The sequence below is a fragment of the Lytechinus variegatus genome, chromosome 9, assembly GCF_018143015.1.
Source record: "Lytechinus variegatus isolate NC3 chromosome 9, Lvar_3.0, whole genome shotgun sequence".
NCBI classification, from domain to species: domain Eukaryota; kingdom Metazoa; phylum Echinodermata; class Echinoidea; order Temnopleuroida; family Toxopneustidae; genus Lytechinus; species Lytechinus variegatus.
In genome coordinates, this window is record NC_054748.1 from 7,458,723 (window position 1) to 7,480,462 (window position 21,740).

The window sequence follows — 21,740 nt, forward strand, 5'->3', positions numbered from 1 at the left end:
TCTTAGCCAAGTCATGTCATAAATGGGAAAAGTGTAAAAGCACAAAAAAGCTTTATCTTTCCTTACTGCAATTTTCAAAGGAAAAAAGTGAGCAAGAAAATTGAGAAAATAAGGAAAAATTTAAAATAAGCCTGGTACATAATTTCAGTTGCTTTAAAAGGGAAAGATAACAACAACACACATTATCTTCAAATTATCATTTTTCTTTAAGAATCCAATAAATTCTAATTGGAAAAATACAATACAATCTGTATTCTCCCCATCTTTTATGAAAATGCGGGTAAAAATTCCTCGATGCAAAATGGTCAATCTACAATTTTTAAACATTTTGCTATTTAATGGCAAATTTTTAATCCTTCTTTATTATATTCTTATCACAAATCCTGCAGCCAATTTATATTCATAAGCTTTGCACTAAAATCGGTGAGAATTTGTAATATCCCATTCAAATCTTTGCTTTCCTCAATAATTATTTTTCTTCATAATCATTCCATCCACAAAACAAGTACAAACAACTAGGCACTGACAAAAAATGAGGTAGTATGAACGTTACTAACTTGGCAAAGAATTCATGAAATCATCCATTCTCCCGGAAAATCCAGTATAACAGTAATAATAAAATGTAATCATATGTATTCAGAACTTGGGCTTGCACTGTAGTTGAACTATGGGTAGCCAAAAGTAGCAACTAACCTTCAACTGTCGATGATTAACTCTTACATGGGGTGTTTCACAAAGAATGAAGTATGACTTAAGTTGTACTTAAATGCTGACGCATACATGGTATGCAACGCGCAATATTATTGATCGATATGCAATAGTGCACGTCCTCTTGGCTTGCTCTGACCAATGCGGTGATGTCTTTTATACCGCATGCAACTAGGCTTATAAGTGCGACTGTAAGTCATACTTAAATCTTTGTGAAACTCCCCCCAGAACATTCGGCACTCCATACTGTCTTTGAATAAAAACTACATTAGTCTTATTCACCATCAGAGCAAGAGAAAAGATCCCATCAACAATGAGGGATATACATGTACAGTGTTTGTTTTTAGAACCCAAAATCCAAGAATACCTAGAGCACAATTTAAGTTAACACAGGTCTGTGAGTTACTGATGACTTTATGTACAACTTTATACACAACTTTATGCAGAACTTTACGCACAACTTCACAGACAACTTTATGCACAACTTTACACACGACTTGAGCTTGTTCTAAGTTGCCAAGTCATTGCGATATGTTTAGCACAAACCGTGTCACGGTTAACAGTTATATGACCGAGCTCAGAATACGTGCGTACGCCTCTGGCACCCTTAGCAGAAGAGGCGTAATTATGTACCGCAACAAAGACTCATCGGTTGAGTATTTCTATGAATGTGTTTAATGGTTTGCCAAGAGGTATAACTATGAGGTAAATACACAGTGCATATAAAAGATTTTGAGCGAACTATATAAAAAAATATCCTCTGAAAAACGAACACCCTGAAATGATCAGATACCCGGACGAAACGTGGATTGTTTGCGACATTGAAAGGGGTGACGATTTACATGGAAAGAGAGGGATCTTGCTATCGGGGAGGAAAGGGGGATTCAAGAGAGACCTCTCTATTCACATGCTCACAATTCAAAGTCTCGTCAAAACATAACTATTAGACATCTTGAAAAGATGATGAAAATGTTACATAAGAAAAGGGCAAGCTACCCTAATCGGCCAACAATGGCGACAACACGAATATACACAAGAGAGGAAAAAATATGAAAGAATTAAAATACGAATTTCCCTGCCGTTTTAATACCTGCGTAGACATACATATTATTTACAGAGCCGCATACAGAGGTATGCCATTTTGCATCATCACTATTATTTTTTACGAGCCATTATCCTACAAGCTTATCTACACTGCTACACGATACTTCACACAGAACTCTATTAACATCTTCACAACCAGTGAAACAAGTTATCTTACTACGTCAATAAGTGGAAGTTGGACAAACATTCATGTCGGACTTCCACTCATCCCTCTAAATCAGAAAACATCATATTCTCCTTTTTTTGGCACCTTATCCACGGAGATTGCGCATACAAATACAAGCAAGATAGACTCATATATAGTTTACTCACATTAAAGCGTGTATATATATATTTTATATATATATATAATTATATTTATATTACAAAGTTCATGCTAAAAGCAAAAAAAAAAATATGAAAAAAGCGCTTGCTTTGTAATAAAATGCCCCTGAACTGTATATCTTCTTGTATTTTTTGAAAAAATCACACACATGTTGAATAACTTGCTGCCAAAGCCGTTATCTTACAGATAAATCCACGGCAGTATACATGTTTTTCGAGTTGTCACGCAAATACACTGATCATATAAAGGAAACAAATTTCCACTCCACGGAAAAAAGAAATACTGGTTTACACTTCTCGGACTAACACACAATTTCAATATAGATAGGTGACAGTCTGGTTCGATTTGCACTGATAACGAGTTCCTTGCCTTTTCCTTTTCTTTTTTTCCCTCCTCGCTACCATAACCATCTATAAGTATTGACATTCACATAAATCTGCTTCATCGCAATTTCTTTCTGTATATCAGTAGATGAGGAGTCGCCTGTTTCCCTCTAATAGAAACCTTCTCACAATTATCTAACATTTTGGCTTTTGGCCTTTGACCCTGCAATGAAAATCTCATAGGGTCACTCATCTTTTTTTCTTCTTTTAGATCCTTTAACAGCTGCATGCTCCTTCCTAACTACTCTTTTGGAACCCTTAAAACCCTGAATATAAATCATATCTATTATAATTTCATATACCCATAGGTCTTGATCAATCAAAAGGTCATGACCTCAACAGTGGGTATAACCTCCTATCAGAAAATCATACCCTTCCTGGTCATCTGCGTTAAACACTAAGGTCATAACCTTATTCTCCAAAGGGTCATGACTTATGACCTTACAATCTTAGGGTCAATTATGTTGCATAATGCTTTATACCAAATTCTCTCTATTCTAAAATCAACTGTCTTTGGGTTATATAAGGTGCACTTATTTGATATCCTAAAGAAGTTGATTTTCTTTTTCTGCCAGCAATTATAATTCATAAAATTTTCTATACTTTTTTTCCATAGGATACCATGCAGCCATGAGTACACGCACAACCAACAAACATTCCAACGTCAACACAAAGAAATCTTCTCATTATATCGTTTCCTCCTTCCCTTCATCTATCCATAAAGAGTCTTTTTCCTTTTATCAATTCATTCTTTCTATTATTCTTCCTGCCATCAATTTCTTGTAGCATCAGTTCTTCCTCCATCCTGCTGGTTCTTCGTTCAATGCCATCCTAAACTAATCATCTTTACTACAAGCCATCTCAGAATCAATCGCCTTTCCACTCCCTGCTCCTCCGCCACCCTCTCCTTCAGTTCATCACATCACCGTTATGTCCATCATTTCCGTGTACAGCGCCGGAAGCCCGGGACAGAGGTCCGGCCAGCGCTGCGAGCACCCCAGGACAAAGTCCCGATGCATGCCACCGATCCGCCGGAGCTCCTGGACCCTACCGTAGAGTGTGGCCATGAGGGGGGCTGCGGCCGATGGGTGGTTGCCGTCTACTTGGACTTGGAGGGCTTCGACAAGCTGGTGTTGCAGCTCCGCCACTGCCTGTGGGTTGCTTAATCCCATAATATCTGAAGTTATCAGAAAGAAAACAAGAATGACACAGATTTATTGATGAAACACATAAGACGAAAGTTTCTCGATAGGATATACAGAGTAAGGGCACTATTAGTAGAGCGGATAAGCTCTAAAAATCACAATTGTGCAGATTTTGACTAAAGCATGAAACTTTTACAAGTGTTAGTAAATGCCGAAAGATTTATTTCAAAGATGGGAGGTAAGTTTATAAACACCATTTTCGGTCGTTGCCATGGCAACAGATTAATTTCTCCAAAATAGCATACATTCCCGAAAAAAATGATAAATAAACATGATATAGTTTACCAAAAAGATCATTTTCAGGCTCCCAATTGAATACATGTGAAATTTAGAAATATTCAAGATCACCATGATAGTTCAAATTGGTCCGTTGACATGGCAACGGCTTGTTTTTCCCCAGAAAAGTAAAAATTTTGATTAAAAAAACATAGAAAACAATTTATCTTTAAATTCCCCTAATTTTACAGTACTAAGCAAAGTATTTTGGTTGCTACAAGTATAAATAACATCTCAAGTCATTGCCATGGCAACCAACCAATTGGAACTATGATGGTGATCTTGAATATTCCTAAATTTCATATGTATTCAATTGGGAGCCTGAAAATTATCTTTTTGGTCATCTATATCAGGTTTATTTATCATTTACACGGGAATGTAACTATGCTATATTGGAGACATTAATCCGTTGCCATGGCAATGGCCGAAAATGGCATTTATAAATTGACCTCCCATCTTTAAAATAAATCTTATGGCAAATACTAATACTTGTGAAAGTTTCACGCTTTAGTAATATTTTGCACAATTGTTCAGCTCTACTATATATATACACAACAAAAAAAGTAAGTCCCCCCTAAATCAAACTGCTGTAACTTTTGAACCAAATAATTTTGAGATATGATATTTCATGGGTGGTTTTATACACTCATTAAGCAACTCCAGGGGAAAAATGAGATTGATCGGTTGAGTCATGCATGAGTAATTAAAGATTGAATTAAAAATGACCATTTTTGAAAGTCACAAGAGTCGTTTTTCAGATTGTGCAAATACAAAGTTGGGCAAAAATTGTTTTTAGGTGAACTTTATAGTGTTATGCTGTTTTACTATCCATCATTTAACCATTTCAGACCAAATTTTGATATCGTATGTTCATGGTTGAGTGAGCACGATGTATTGCAGGGGCCGCGGAAGCGGGGGAGGGGGGGGGGGCTGGGGGGCTTCAGCCCCCCCCCACTTTTTTCCATAAGCAAGTACAAAAATGTAATACGATTGTGATTTTTGACATGGTCAGCCCCCCCCCCCCCTTTAAAAACTGCTCTGCGGCCCCTGTATTGTGACGTGTCATCATAGGGTTTTGGGGTATTATCTTTTACAGCTTGTTAGATCATGTTAAAATTTGAAAATGTTGATGGCTCCCCCGATTATAGGCCCCTCCCCCATTTAAAATTCTGGATCCACCACTGATCTGTCCATACATTCAACTGATCCTGAGAAATTGTTAGGAAAAGAATACATTTATGCAGTATAAAGAGTATTCATTCCTAAATTTTCGAATGTGCTCGCTCAACCATGAAATGGCTAAAGTTCTGAAAGTGTTTGGTGATAGAAATGATGGATGATAAAAACAACAGCAATTAAAGACACCTTTCAAACCAAATTTGCCCCCAATATTCACTTTATTACCCTTTAAAATGAGTCTGTGTCATTGAAAATACCAATTTTCCCACTTTGATGCGTGCTCACTCATCCATAAACAAGCAAATCGATTTCATTTTTGCACAGAATTCTGCCCATAGGTTGATAAACATTACTGCCAAACGACATTGCTAAAGACAGTCTTGAAAAAAAGTTCCACCATATTGAATAAGGGGTTTACGTATGCGCTTAAACATATGCACCCATAATGTACACAAGTCTATGAGAGAGGAAGTCAAAATTTTAACAAATATGAAATGAGGGTTTGTTTCATGGACGGTTTTTGTTACTTCTGCCAACAGTTATTTAATGAAACTTCGCACATGGCTTCAGAGTAACGCTATCCAAAATGTGCACACACCAAAATAACCATTCGATTCGGTAGAGAGTGGGGCCAAGGCCTTGAACTTTCTTCTCATTTGCATAATTTTCGAATATTGTGTGCTCACTGATGCATTAAACATCGGGATTTTCATGAAAATCAAATCAAATGAACTGTGCAAGGAGTTGTGTGACAGATATCCATAGTTACAAATTGCAGTTTTTCCAATAACGTAAAAAAGAGCTAATCACATTCCACATGTTCATTCAAGCGTAAATGTTTCAGTTGACACCTTTGAATCATTGAAGCATGTTAATTGGTCATGAACATAACAAAAAAGTTGAGAAAAGATCATTTTCAGTTAGAAAAATGAAGCAATACTTGCCTACGATATTTGAAAATCGCATTTTTTGTTTCCAATAAATGTTCATTGAACCGTGAAACGGTGAATATTGTTGGAGATAGTCTTCCCCAAAATTACTGTCATCATATTCTAGCATTTTTTATTGAAAAAAATGTGTAAAAATCCAATTATAGCAAATTTGGACTTGAGTTTATTCAACCGTGAAATTTAGCTTAAAAAGTTGTATCGTCTTTTAGAAAGTACCCTTTCCAAGCCTTCTGACTAGTTTTCATGATGAGAATGTGGAATTAGTTCCAATACAATGGAATCAAAGTCGTGATATTTTGCTTGTGACTTTTGAAAAGTGACATTTTTGCCTTCTGACGTTGCTCACTGAAGCATGGCGTAAGATACATCCACAACATTTACTCATAGGGTAGCTTATAAAATTACCTACACGCTCATGTAAAAATATATCAAAACTCACATTGGTTCGGAAATTATTGATGTTTGTTTAGGGGGGGACTTACTTTTTTTGTTGTGTATACATATTTATGAAATTTAAAACAAAGTATTTGCAAGAACTATGATACCGGGGGGGGTGTTTCACAAAGATTTAAGTATGACTTAAGTCGCACTTAAATGCCACCGCGTACATGATATGCAACACGCAATCTTATTACTTTATATGCGGTAGTGTGCCTCCTCATGGCACGATCTGACCAATGCTGTCACGCCTTTCACACCGTACGCAACTCGGCATTTAAGTGCGACTATGTCATACTTAAATCTTTGTGAAACACCCCCCGGGGCACCTTATCGAAAGTCAGAGACAAGTCTCTCCTGCAGGGATCCTGCGAATGGCCCTTCAACAGCAGCAGAATTTTGAGCACGTTGCAGCTTGGCAAGTTGATACCACATATAGTCTTAAACAAAGACACTGCACAGACCTTTGACAACTTACCCAATCTTCAGCATAGGAATCATAGATACAACATAAAATAAAGTATAGGATACTCGAATTTAAGACAGGCATCAGACATATTAGACAAGTATCATAGAGTTCACTAAGACAACTGACTAAAGTCCTACTTTGCAATTTTGGAACCAGAGGCTGCTCAGTTACTTCTCAAGTTTTGTGGGCAAAGACAAACACTTGACCCAGTAATCAATCAGCATTTTGGCAACCTTGGAAATCATGCAATACTGTGGTTTAATTGAACTAAATGTCTTTGAAAACCATGTTGGTTCGAGGGTAAAAGTGTTGGTTGAATACTGCCAGGGTTTAACTGGTAGCTAACATTTCTTTAAGCCAAAAGACCACTCCATCTATTAGCAATCCGATTTAGGATGGGAAAGATTTATTGGTATTGAAAATCATTCTGTGCCGAGTTATGAATTATTTAATAAACTTGGGATAATTATTTAAAGTGAGTATACACACTACGGAATCAATCAGTAAATATCATCATAAATCGATTCATACTTGGCTCTCATTTAAAGCAGATTGACTCTTCCAACATAAAACTCATCAGTTTGGAAGGATGTTTACCGTTAATTACAGCCTTTCAAAGCTTGACTGAATTCTACGCATTTGAAAACAGGTTGAAATCTAAACAGAAAAGAGACAGAATATTTTATTTGTAAAGTCCTTCAAATTTAAAACAAATAGCTATCTGTTGCAAAACATTGTAAGTGTTGCAGTTCCCTTTTGATTTTCAACCAGGTCTTGGAGATGGTGGAGAAAGCACAACGTAAAAGCGTACCATTTGCTGCCAGTAAGGAGGACCCGTATAGCGCCACCTCCGTTTCCAGCAAACCCAGTTGATTAAACTCCTGAGCGAACTGATGCATGGCATGGTACAGGTCACCGCCCAAGACATGGAAGAGCTGTTGCCATAGTAACGACCCCGTACCCATGCCGTTGACCCCCGAGGATGGGGAGTGGTGCATGTCCATGGTCAGTGATGTCATCATCGGGCCCATTCCATTGTTGGTGTGGGGGGCGGAGGGGATCATGAGGAGAGGAGCGATCCTTACGACCCACATTTCAAAGAAACTGATAAAAAAAGATTGATAGAAAAAGAAATAGATTTTTGTAAGATTTTTGTTTTGTAAGATTTTTGTGCAAATAAATCTAAACAAGATGATACATATAAAATAAAATTGAGAATTCAACAAAACCTCACCAGCCCTAAACAGACATAACATAAACAAACGTAAAGATAAAGATGAACCTGATAATTTACATGCAATTTTGTAGTAGTTTCCTGTAATTCTTTTTAAAAATGTTCAATGATTTTATTTGTACATTGTGAGTTTGTATTATGAATATTCACACCCTTGCTATCTCATTCATCAATTCTTTAAGAATGTTTTTGAAGAAAAGTTGGCATCCACAAATTGATGTAAGGGGCAGGGTAGAAAAAAAGTTTTACTCTCTTTTTCCACATTGGAGCGATTGCGAAATTTAAGGCTATTTCTTTCATTTTTAAGGTCTACTTTTTAGGGACAACAAGCAATAAAGACGTAAAAGCATATGTTTTAATTCTGCCAGAGGGAATATTGATATTCAGGGCTATTTTTTTTCTTATTTTACGGGCTAGTTTTTAGGGACAACAAGCAATCATAAAGTGAAACCAAATATCATTCTGGCATAGTTAGAATATTTTTTTTGGTGACTCTAGATAGATTGGTTGCCCCAAAGCATGCATTTCTAGGGTAGTTTTTTTTTTTTTTTGGGGGGGGGGGCGATTTGGGCTCTCATGAGGGTGAAATTACCCGTCGTCCTCTTGATTCAGCTCTCACTGAATATTGTTTGTGATATATCTTTGTGCGACTTTGGAAAGATTGGCCCCCCAAAGCATGCATTTCTGGGTAGTTTTGGTGGGCTATTTGGGTTGTCATGAGGAAGAAATCACCCGTCACCCTCATGTATTTCCTACAATGGGGGGAGCAGCCATACCATAGAGAACAAGACTGCTGAAAGACCTTTGAAAGACCACAAATTGTGGTTGATCTTTCAGAGGTCTCTCAATGAACCTACAATGTTCTTTGAGGTCTTACACGAGTCTTGACCAATCTTTCAGTGGTGTTGGTGGTCTTCATGGGCTCCAAAACTTTTTGAAAAGGTTCAAAACAGTCTTACAACAGTCTTACAGGAAAATGATTTTTCAGTGGTCTTTTAGCAGTCTATCAGTGGTCTTCCGATGAACTTTCAAAGGTCTTAATATTTTTTCAATGATCTTTTGGCAGTCTCTCAAGATTTTTGCGGAGATCACTGTAAGACTCATGAGAGATCATTGAAACACCAGGCAAAGTCCAAGGAAAAATTCTTTAAAATTACCTATTGCATAAAGATCTCTGAAAGACCATTGAAAGATCTCTATAGGACTAGTATAAGACCAGTAAGACAAGAAATATCCAAAAGTCTTTCAGAGTTCTTTGAGGGGTCTTTCTCAGCCATTCTACAAAGATGACAAATTTCAGTGGTCTTGAAGACCGCTGTAAGACCTCACCAATGTTAAATCTTTCAGTGGTCTTTCAATGGTCTCTGTTCTGTGGAATGGGGGCCTAAGGGGTGATCATGGCTCACAACATACCTAGCTTTTAGTAAGAGAAGTTGGTCATCCTGGGTCAGATTCCTGAACCCTGGAATGGCTTTGGCAAATTCTACTTGACCGCTGACCGCTTGGTCAAGAATGTGGGACAGCTGGACCCACTGATTTCTTCCCCGTGCATCCAGATCTTCAGTCGGGAAGTGCGAGTTTTGATTCTCCTGCAGTGATGGGAAAAAATACACATTGAAATACATTAATAATAATATTAACGGTATATTTACCCCGGGTTGCCATTTCAGTTCCGAAAACTGTTCTCCAAGCGGGCCCTGCTATTACTATTACCCGGCTACACTTATGACTAAAAATATACATACATTGTACATGTAGTAGAAGTCAAATTTTCTGTTGTATAGTCATAAATGGCACTACAAAAATTTATGTTCATAAATGTACATATTAAAAATTGCTCATTCACTTTTGATCTGTTGGGTTTTTTTTTTTGGGGGGGGGGTAGGTTCTAATACCGCAGGAAATTGCCACACTGAATAACAGGTTGCTCTTCAGAACACGCTTGACTCGCAATCCATCTACTGGAACGGCTGGTTCTTGTACAGAGCCTATGGGCATCAGGGAATTCAGTAGTCAAGTGAATAAAATAAAAAAACTGTGGTACTGGTATTCATAAATTACCTCACATTTTCGGTACAGTAACGCCTTTACGCAATGCACAAGTTCTACCAAGGGTGCTCTTCCACCGACATACCAAAATCTCATCTATATCTTTACACTCACCTGAGGGAACGTGAAACCCCTGAGAAACGGCGCACTAGAAGGCGTATACAAACACGTCATACGGAACGCGTACGATATCGTGTTAACTAGCTCGTACATCTCTGCCTGCTTGATGTGCAGCGTGGAGTCGGCTCCCATCGGTAGCATCGAATGGGGCGGCGTGAGGTCAAAGGTCGATCCGTTCACCGGCATGGGTGGAAAGGGTTGGAGGATATCGTCTGTGTCGCTTGGACCGTACTCCGAGTCCGTGCTCTTTTTTCGCATCGACGTCGCCCCGCCTGGCGATAAGCTCCCCACCGGTCCATTTTTCTTGCCCCTCTGGGGAACCCTGCCGTACCTGACTGCTGCTTTAAATAAACAAATGAAAAATGAAGAATGAGAAAAAAGGATTAGATGGGTTATGTGGGCTAGGCTATCAAAGTTCAGTTCATCTGAGCATTTCTTCAGTACAATAAATGTAGCAGAAGTATTACTGCTTCTAAACGATTTGTTAATTTTCTAATCTGAATCGGTCAGTTTTCTTTGATTGCGCCAGTGTTCATCATGTAAGGGTCTCATTCATTCTTGCTTCCTATCTCTCTCTCCATCACTTTCCCCTTTATTTCTCCTCCTCTATTTCCCCCTCCTTTTCTCCCTCTCTCATTCTTCCATCTTTTTCTTCCCCAAAGGTCCCACTAATATTTCTCAATATAAAGATAAAGTTACACTTCCAATATTCAATGCTCTGATAAGTAGTTTAAAGTCCACCAAAATGTATCAAAAAAGGAAATTGAATATGAGTCTTCTTAGTATCAAAAAAGGAAATTGAATACGAGTCTTCTTCTGCTTACATTTCATATGAAGCGGCCTAATTATTCTAAGTTGGCATAAAAACACTAATCATGTACATCAATATTTACAATATGATAGGGCACACTGTGTGTATACAAATGGTAGAGGAAAGCAGATCTGTCAATTTGACTCACATAATTCCTTGTTTTAACCCCGAAGAGTTCATAGCAGGAGTTTCCTCCCTTTTAGCTACCTCCCTGATACTTACGTCGGACCCTACACGAAAAAGGGATATCCCACCGTCAAGCACTGAGTCAGTGCAAGCGAACATGAGTCGCAAATTTGTCAATATTATGAAGTGCAAAAATGTTAATATTGAAGAGGTGTGTCACTTCCCGCCGTTTGTCAGGCAAACACGATGGAGCAGAGAGAGAGAGGGGGAAAGGGCAGGGACGGCTTAGGATCCACATAGTTATAAGTAAAAATGAAAATGTTTCTATACAGAGATTAAACTCTATCTTTTCAGCATGTACGCTCGACGATACTTCAAAGTTTTTGGTGCGCGATGGAAGTCCCTAACAATCTAAAATAGCGAAAAATAAGTGGAGTTTGTTTCATGAAAAGCCTTAGTTACAGTCCCCATCAGGTAGTTTATGTGTTGGTCGGTGCAGAAACAGTGGCGTGTGACACAGTGTCTCAATGTCTAAATAGCTTTTCAAAACAGAAAATGTGGTCGGAATTAGAAGCCTACCAGGAATGCAAGGAAATGTGTGTTATACCAATTGATATGAACAAATTGTAATTTTCGCTAGGTTTGTCTCAAGACCCACTTGAAGGTTAAAGTTTCATCAATGCATGCTCTGTGCCTGCAGCAGACTATAGTCTCAATGAAGATATGGGAATATAACCATCCTTTGGCTTCCTTTGACAAGGCATTGATCTACATTTGCCACTCTCCATCCAGGTGTAGTACCAGTAGGAAGGAATTCCTTGAATGCTCAAGCGCCTGTTCAGGGTAGCAGTGCTTAAGCCGGGGTAATAGTACTTTATTCTCTTTCCCATGAACTTTTCAGAAGGGGAATTTTCTGTGGATCTCGGCCGACTCCGCCCCCCTTCCCCGCCCCTGTCCCCCTCCGATTCATTGGGGGTATGAGTGACAAGCACCCCATCAGGGGAAGTGGTGTTGATTAAGACAGATTAGAGCCAGGGGAAGCACCCCCAACATTGCTTTATGACACCTACCCCCTTTCACACTCAGGAAAACCTTGGTATACTAGGCAAAAAAATGATTTAAAAAAATTCAAGTTGAATTGTAATCATCATAACATGCATTATTCAGTTGGTTTTTAAAAGAGCTAAGAATATTGTGGGAACAACATACATATAAGGGTTTTAACAGTATAGACAAATTTTACTTTATAACAAGATCGGTTTTCTGTCTTCTATGTAATTTCACAATTATCAAACATGTTTTTACGATGAATTTGATACTGATAGTAAGAGTGGCATCTCATTTTTAATTTGAGACCAATAGCTTTATAGCGAATCTTTCACACATGTCAGGTTACAAACAATAAATATTGAGGCCTGCTAGAAAGGATTTGCTCAGAAACTGACACAAGAATCTGAATCGACTCTCATTTCAGGGATCAGTGAGAGAAACTTAACAAAGAATACAAAAGAAATTCTAACGAGCTAATCTTCGAATAAGCACGGTTGTCGTATCACAAACAAGCTTGTCCAATTTTTTCTGCTCAACCTGATCTTGACATTAAAATTTCAAACTCGTCTTGTTCATTAATGCGTGAAGTGTTCGTCACGAATTAGGTATCACAATGTAGATATAGGCTATAATCAAATGGTATGATGATAACGAAAAATCATAGTTAATTTGCAATTGAAGAAAGATGTGGAAATCCCGGTTTCCTTTTTTCTGGAACGCACTGTACAGAGTGAATGAACCATCCTTCATGCTCATACTCTTGTTTTTTAGCATCATGAATATTGACAATACAGAGATACAAAAATAAAAATACGTTAGCACATGTCTATATTCCTTATAAATGTTATCAAGTAAGAGCATTTTGAAGACTAGATTAGGGCATGAATTTTTTGTGAACTTTTTTTAGGACGAACATCATTTGAGCTCAGCAATCTCATCTTTATTTCAGATTGAGGGTAAATTTCATTTTTGTGGGACTGGGACATTAACGGAAGATAGAATGGGATTTAAGGGTACAGAGTTGTTGATATAGATGTTTTATCAACTTTGAAAATTTTGCATTTTTACGATCATCCTCTCCTGGTCTTACTTTGAAATTTGCTCAACATTTTACCTCCGTTATAATGTTATCTTCTATTATTTCAGATGTGATTTTTCCTTTTCCTATCATTTAAAAAAGAAATGTTTTGAAAGTGCATTAATTTGTATTATATACCGAGTGCTTAAGTTGATATCATTTTTTTTGTCTGAATGAATCACCATTTCATTTCCTGTGATTTTGTTAAACTGATAAATAATGCATACATAATTTTTACAAGTTAATATTTAAAAACTTTATTCCAAGATTAAAAATTCAAAAGATCATGTTTTAGCAATTAAACTACATTTTCCCTTTGATTTTCGTTCACTTTGAAGGCTAGATGGAGGTCCGATGTTGGGATTAGAACATAGATGGCGCTGTTTAGACACAGGATTTATGAAAAAATAAAGCCCCAACAACTATTCAAAACCTATTCCGATGGCTATTTCCTGCATTCATACTCTTGATCATTATATTTACTTTTGTGTGAACATTTTAATAGGTTTGATCAATCTATATTTTTGGTGTGTGAATGGTTTCATGCACACGATCATATTTTCTTCCATGTGAATGAGGCTTTTCACTACCATCCCTGTCAACTTGACAAATAGCGTGCTGACTAACCCGTTACTCACAGAATCAACAGAGCTTGCTCAATTAGGTGTGCAGCCTGCTGAAGGGCCAGAAGGACAGTATCACCTGATCCCCAGAGCAGCACTTGTGACCTTGTGCCTCTGAACACAGGAAGTGGCTCATCAGCCTCTATGACTTTCACCTTTGGAAGGTGTGAAAGGTTGCCCGAGCGATTTGAATCATTGTGAGTTATTAAGCTTTAATTGCCTCTAATAGAGGGAGGTCTGCACTGATTTAGAACTGCTACTAATCAAGGTTGAACTGGTTGGGACATTTACTAGGTCATCCTTAAAAAATAGGGACATTCCCTCTTCCACAGGTGAAGTGTTTGTATAGAAAAAGTTTGTTGGCCAATAAAGTTCAGTCAAACTGATGAGGCATTTCAAAATACTTGTATCTTTTAATTTAATGCCATATCACCCAGTTTTTGATTGACCTTGAAGACCATATTTCATTGTTTTCATGGAAGATTAATGAGAATCAGTGTGGCATGGGTAAGGGGCATCTGATCCCATTAAAAACCCCATTGGGACAGCTTATTAAAAGGTATTGATTAACTTTGTGAGCAGCCGATTTAAAAAATTCTCAAACCAAGATGAAACATGTGTACAAGTGCATGTATTAGAACTAATAAACCCTGAAAACAACCATTATTGAGAACAAAAAGCTAAAACTACAAGGCAAACCCCGATTTTGTAAATAGGCGTCTTATAGACACCTAAATAGTACACATAAGTGTATGGGATGAAATTAAGATGGTGTTTCCGGTCACTTTATATTTCAATTTTTGAAGCACTAAATAATCATTTTCGAATGCAATTTTTTCTGGGCTTCATTTTTGGAACATATCACAGACACAGGTGACAAGTGTGACCTTATAGCTCAGATTTTTTAAAAGTCAAACCAATGTTAATCAATCACTTTAATTTCAAAGTGGAAGAGTGTTTTTGCCACAATAGAACACTGGGTGAATTTGTATCACTGGTCAATTGTCCTCTGCATTGACAATGTTTTTTTTAAAGGTGCCACATTTGGGATAAAAACATTCTTGTATGATTTCATTTCAAAATGATATGCTTTGTCCTGAAAACAAATTAATAAGGAGATAATCCGCTTACGTGTACAGCAGTTTGAACAAAAACGGCATTCACAGTCGGTCATGAGCCTATTCGCAACTGTTGCACAATCATGTGCAAAATACATTGGAACCAAATGGTCTCAAACCGTCCAACAACAAAATGTGAAAAGCCTCTCAATGCAATTAAAATGAACTTAGACCCCCCCCCCCCCCCGATTCTCAGGTATTTGTAACTTTATGAAAAGCTTCATAAAGTACCCCAATGAAAATATATCTGCCACAACTAGCATTCTTCAAATTGATTTATTGATTCATTTCCCTCATTTTATTTCATTTTATTTTATTCTCAACAAATAGTTTTCAATTAAATACATTTCCATACACTCTAATTATTTCTTTGTCAATGGGGTTCGGGCATTGGAAATGAGATAAACAAAGGTACTGTACACAAGGGGGTAACTATGAAATCAAATAACAACTCTATGACACAATAGGACAAAGTCATATCATTTTATCGATTACAAACTTTACTAGGTAACTTGAAAAAAATAAAGGACAAAGTGAAAGTAAATCATATTCTATCAACTACAGACTTTAATAAAAAGGGTGATAAACAAATAAAAAGAAACAGAGCCCTGTGACATAAAGCTCAGTGATTGATCACAGGGATAATTTTTACGACCAATCACAAATGATGATCGATGCAATTAATTGTGGCTATCGATCGGCCCCATCGTCAATCGCTGAGCTTTATGTTACTGGCCTCGGAACTGAACAGAGACTGTACCATGAAGCTTTGTGACTGATCGTAGAGCTGCTACATATGATTGATTACACTGACTAATGTGTAGGGGAGACCGGGGTTAGTTGGAACATGGGGTAAGTTGAAACATTGTAATATTCTTTAAAGTGTGTGAAATAAATTTATGCAATACTGCCCTCAATTTATTGCTATTAATAATACAACAGTGTTGTATTATTATTGCAATAAATTGAGGGCAGTATTGCATAAAATCTTTCTACAGGCGTTAAAGAAAATTACAATGTTTCAACTTACCCCATGTTCCAACTAACCCTGTTCTCCCCTACTATCAATCCTAAAACTCATTCGCACTAGCAATCACTGGGCTTCATGTAAAGGGCCTTGGAACTGAAAAGAGCCCTGTTTCACAAAGCTAAGGGATTGATCTTTGGGCTGATTTCTAGGAATGATTGCATTGACCAACATATGTGATCATTGTAAAAAAAAATCATCCTCACAAGCAATTGAAAAGCTTTATGCGACAGGGCCCAGAACTGAACAGAGCCCCGTATCATCAAGTTTAGCAAGTGATTGCAATGTTGCTTGATTGACTATTCTATAAATCAATCGCAAACACTCTCCATGATCAAACACTAAGCTTATTGTTCACAGGGCAAGGAACTTAACAGAAAAGAAAGGGGAAGTCGGCTCTCACATGTCTTACCGTCTCTGGACATTCCTACTGCTAAACACTTCTTATACCGACAATGCTGACATCTGTTCCTATTCATCCTCCCTATCGTACAGTGACCGTTGCCATGCCGACACGTATACTCCTTCTCTCTCTTGCTGCTCCTCCTGAAGAAGCCCTGTTTGAGGCAAAGATATATAGAAGATGCAAAGGGCGCTGCTCTCGACACAGGTGAAGTAATGATAGGATTTTATACAGCCCCATCTATCTAGAAGACCAGAAATAATCTAATGCGAGGCACATCATATTAATATTATTACCCTGGCTTTAGCTCGAACTCCCTTCCAGTGCTCAGTGCATTCAAGGAATTAATCATGCCAGGTGACCATTTACCACACCTGGGTCGAGAGCAGCACAATGTGGATAAATTTCTTTCTGAAGGAAAACCCGCCAAGCCAGGACTTCGAAACCATGTCCCTCTGATTGAAAGACAAGAGTCATTACCACCACACCACAACGCCCCCTATAGTAAGTGGATCTGTAAGCAATGTCTCCTGTTTAAAATGGTCATGCACTGGGATAACGGCCAGACTAGAATGAAAATGAATGAAACCATGAACTTTCTGCAGATTGGATACAAGCCCTTTATGAATTCCATTCATACCTCTAACATAATCGTTAATATTCAGTCATTTGCTTCAAGCTGAGCCTTTGAATGATTTAACAGATATATGGTGCACTGTAAATGCTGTGGATCATCATCATGACAAACTACATGTATACAGTTTACGTGTCCAAAGCACTTTGTTCCACAACTCCATCTAGGTGAGGTGAAAAGGTCACCAGTAGGATTCATTCCTTGAAAGCACTGATATAGCAGCAGCTCAAGCTTATTTGGGGATGATAATAAGGATTTGTATTCTCTGGAGAAGTGCCACATACATGTAAGGTACCTTTACAAAATTGAGCACCACCTCACTCCCCCCCCCCCTGCAGGAATCCTGCAAATGGCCATTCATTACTAATAATCACATTTCATCATAAACCAAGTAGTAGGGAATGCATGAAAGCTGTTGTGAAAGACATACAGCACCTTCACATAGCGGGAATTCCTACTAAAAGACAAGGAACTAACTTTTTACAATAGCCTCAATCCAGCAATTATCATCATCATTGTTATTATTTGGAAAGATCATATTAAAGCCCTGTTGGAATGAACGCAGTGTGTTCACAGTGCGGACTATGTGAAAATAATTTTCCCACTGTGAAAATGCTCAAATTAAACAGTATGAAGATATTTTCACACTGTGGACACCTTGACAGTGTGACAGTTCACAGCGTGTTCACATTGTCCACTCTGTGAATATGTGAATCACACTGTTGAAATGCTCAAATTGAACAGTGTGAAGGTGATTTCACAATGTGTACCACACTGTCGCACACACTGTGGAACACTGTTAAAATCCCTTACCTTGCATCCTTCGCAAGCTAAGACGCCATAGTGGAATCCCGAAGACTTGTCGCCGCAGACCTGACAGCAGGAGTTTGGTGGCGGTGATTGCATGTGACCTTGGGTTGAGGTGGGTTTCTGGACGGGTTGGTGTGAGGTACTGGTTGCTGCCATTGCGGTGGGCGTGTGGCTTGGTGTATCATCTAGTCAAAGATACAATGAAAAAAGAAGATAAGAGTTTAATCGTGAGGTGAATGAATCTACTCAACATTAATTTCGGGGTACAAACATTTTCCAAGTCTTCACAAACCACTGGTGGCATGGACTGGCTGAAGCGATTGCTATCAACCGGTCTAAGACACATTGAAAAAAAGAAGATGATTAGAGTTTTGTCTTCAGGTGAATAAATCTGCTAAATGTTAATTTAAGAGGACATACACATATGAGTTTTTACAACAGAGAAGACAATAAAGAGTTTTGTCCTTAAGTGAATAAATTGCTCATTGTTAATTTCAAAGGATATACAAATGTATTTATACAAACAGTATAAAGTGACAGGTACATGGTGAAGCGATTACTGCAGGTGTGCTTGGTGTACCATCCAGATAAATACAAGTTAAAAGAGAAAACGATTAGAATTTTGTCTATAGGTTAACCTGCTCAACATTAATTTCAGGACAAACATTATTTTTCAACCAACAGATGGTGTAAGGTACTGGCTGAAGCAATTGCTACGGGTGTGTCTGGTGTAACATCTGGTCAAAGACACATGGAAAAAAAGACACGTAGAGGAAGGAGACCTGTTAGTAACAATCTTGATTCCAGGCACGTGTAATAGAATGTACAACTATGGGTTTTTATGAGAGGCTGGTGTGAGGTTTTAACTGCAGTCATTTGGCTTGGCATGAGAATTCAAATATTGATGGTCCAATGTTTGTCTTGGAAGGAATCCACAGATAAAGTTCTGAGGTGAAAAACTAAATGAAGTATTTGTCATTGCAGCCATTTGCAGTAGATCTGCAAAGTATGGAATGTTCTACTTTTTCATTTTAAAAAGAAAAAAAAGAGGGAGGACAAAAGAGAAAAGAAGTTTTATGAGCAACTGCATAGCACCTTTAGTGTTAAATGGAAGAACACATTGAGGATTCCTTTAGGTTTTCTCCTTCCGCACCCCCCCCCCCTACAATTCAAAGTATCCTGCTGCCAAACCTGGAGCCAAATCTGAAGAAAATTTGGGAACTGCTACTTTTATGTCTGGATATGATTCATATCATTCATATGACATTTCATTAAGAAGTTTTGGTATATGATGCACCACGCCGTACACCGGGGTACCGTAGTACCCCGGGGTACGGCGTTGTGCAGCGCCATCTCGTGTTGTAATAGTGTACAGTAACATTGTTGTCATGGTGATCACGGTCGTACGATCGGTGCGACAATCATGACAATGATGGGGACAATGATCACAACGCCTATTTCCTTTCTTTGATACAATCTTATGCCAATAATAGTAAACAAATAGAATAAAGTTATCATTTGCATGCATTAATTGTTACATAAGATCACTAAAAAGAAAAAAAAAATCTGTACAAAACATTAAAATATACTTGTACACATTTTTGGTAACCCAGGGTACAGCGCAAAAAATAAAATAAATAATTCAACAAAATGGCGGATTATTATTTGGTACCCCAGGGTACCAAATACTGCATCATATAGCAGCTATCTATCTCTCTAAAAAAAAATTGTCTGATACTCAGAATTCCAGAAGATGATCATCAAGGAAGTTGGCTACTGTCCAAGGAACGTGGCCTGGACAATGACCGGTGCCCCCTCTCCACCCCCGCCCCTTCTCTAAACACAACAACAATCAGAACCCTTTGAACATATTTCTTCAGGGTTCCCCTCCTTTGATCATGACCTTGTCGGAGTTTGAGGACCTTTGCTTGGCATTGGCTGCCCAAGAGTCTTGAAATTGGCAGCGACCTTTTGACCTCCTGCCCTTATTTGGAGGGTTTGTGGTCAGCCATGTTGACAGACTGACACAGAATCGGGTAAGACTATGAGACAACACTGACCAACCAGCAAGCACATGCTAACCACATCAAAAGTTAGTTAAGTTAATTCAGATATAGAGATAGAGAGGGAGGAGGGAAGGGGGAGAAGGGAAAAAAAAACACAATTAGAGACAGAAGACAGAAAGACCAAGAGAAACAAAAAGAGAGAGGCAGAGAGGAGAAATGATCTAAGATAGGGACAGTGATTTCCCATTTTACCAGTAAATAAAACAGAAATTCAGTTTGGTTCTTCTACTATTCATGTAAAAATTCATTGAATTCACCTTTGCAAAATGGCATTCAGGTTTTGAGAGGAGAGATGCAAGTTCACATTGACCAACTGGGCATCACATACATGCCATACCACACCAAGAATGAAGTCTCTTCATACACTACAAAGAGCAGGAGTATATGATGGGGAAGGGAGAGTTCAAGAGGGGGAGAGGGAGCAAGGAAAGGGAGAAGGGAAAGAGAGGAAGAAGTCCTACTAACAGGAGGACCACTGAAAGAACACGGGGTGCCCCTCCTTTAAACAATCAATGTTGAGTCAACGACTTGAGAAATTGCATGAGTAAATTGATTTCATGCATCCACAAATCAACACAAACAAGAGAAAGAAAAGGGGGGAAATCAGTGAGAGAGATAGGGGGAAACATATATTGCATATTGTCAATGCACTTGCCATCTTAAATTTGTTACAAGAAACTATACTTCCAATCTTAAATGTGTTACAAGAAACTATATAAACTATAAATCAGTTACACTGTACCAAATACATACTCTCTTTGCAAATTTGCAATTAATTGCAAAAGTTATGAATAAACTGTGGGCCTAGTTGTCTCACCATCGATTCCAAGTTCCTTGTAACACCATTAAGCCACAAAAACATGTCTCAACTTCAATATTTCTACTCAATATTTGATACCACAGGGAAAATAATGACTTCATATCTTCTTGAGATATCAATAGGGCATATAGGCCTTCATTTTATATACACTGAACATAGGGTATATAGATGCCAACAACTACAAGAACATTTCAGTAATTAAAAAGCTGAAAATTAGTATTTTGGTGAAAAATCAGTGTTTTCAAAAACATACCCTAGGACAACACATAAAACTGAACTTTAGAAATCAGTATTTTGCATGAAATCATAATTATTCCCATTTTCAGTACTAAATACTGAAAATCAGTACTATATGGCAGCACTGCATAAGGCTCTTGCAGTCATGTCAGTACAAATATATTTCCAGGTACCTTCAAATATAATGAATACAGTAAGGTCTTCTTTGCATATTAAAGTAATACATAATGCTAACTTCGACATAAACAGCATCTAAGATATCAATGATCAATAGTTTATCGAATTCAAGGAACTGCATTCTAAAGCCCAGATTAACTTAAGCCGTGGTCTAATTGTGTGCGAAAATCAAGGGAAGCGATTTGTCAACATTGTATATTGGTAATTGACTGTCCTTTTCCATCCATCATGCTTTGATGGTGAAGAAAACCAATTCAGTCATTATTCCCGGTTAGAAATGAAGCTTTATTGATCAGTCTTGGTTTTTAATCTGATGGTTC

At 37.9% G+C, this 21,740-nt stretch overlaps 1 protein-coding gene across 5 annotated transcripts in view; it reads right to left on the reverse strand.

Moving 5' to 3' along the window:
- Positions 1-322: 322 nt before the first annotated feature.
- The window catches only part of LOC121421023 (ecdysone-induced protein 78C-like), a 42,612-nt gene continuing 21,194 nt past the window's right edge, over positions 323-21,740 (reverse strand). For 2 of the 5 annotated variants that reach the window (XM_041615613.1, XM_041615617.1), the window contains exons 2-7: positions 18,124-18,305; positions 16,677-16,830; positions 10,435-10,781; positions 9,685-9,860; positions 7,849-8,141; positions 323-3,697 (exon numbers count right to left, since the gene is read on the reverse strand). In XM_041615613.1, coding sequence (XP_041471547.1) covers positions 3,438-3,697; positions 7,849-8,141; positions 9,685-9,860; positions 10,435-10,781; positions 16,677-16,830; positions 18,124-18,305 — 1,412 coding nt within the window. In that variant the 3' untranslated portion in view covers positions 323-3,437. The remainder of the gene's footprint in view (positions 3,698-7,848; positions 8,142-9,684; positions 9,861-10,434; positions 10,782-16,676; positions 16,831-18,123; positions 18,306-21,740) is intronic. The other 3 variants (XM_041615615.1, XM_041615614.1, XM_041615616.1) reach the window with 3 other exon arrangements.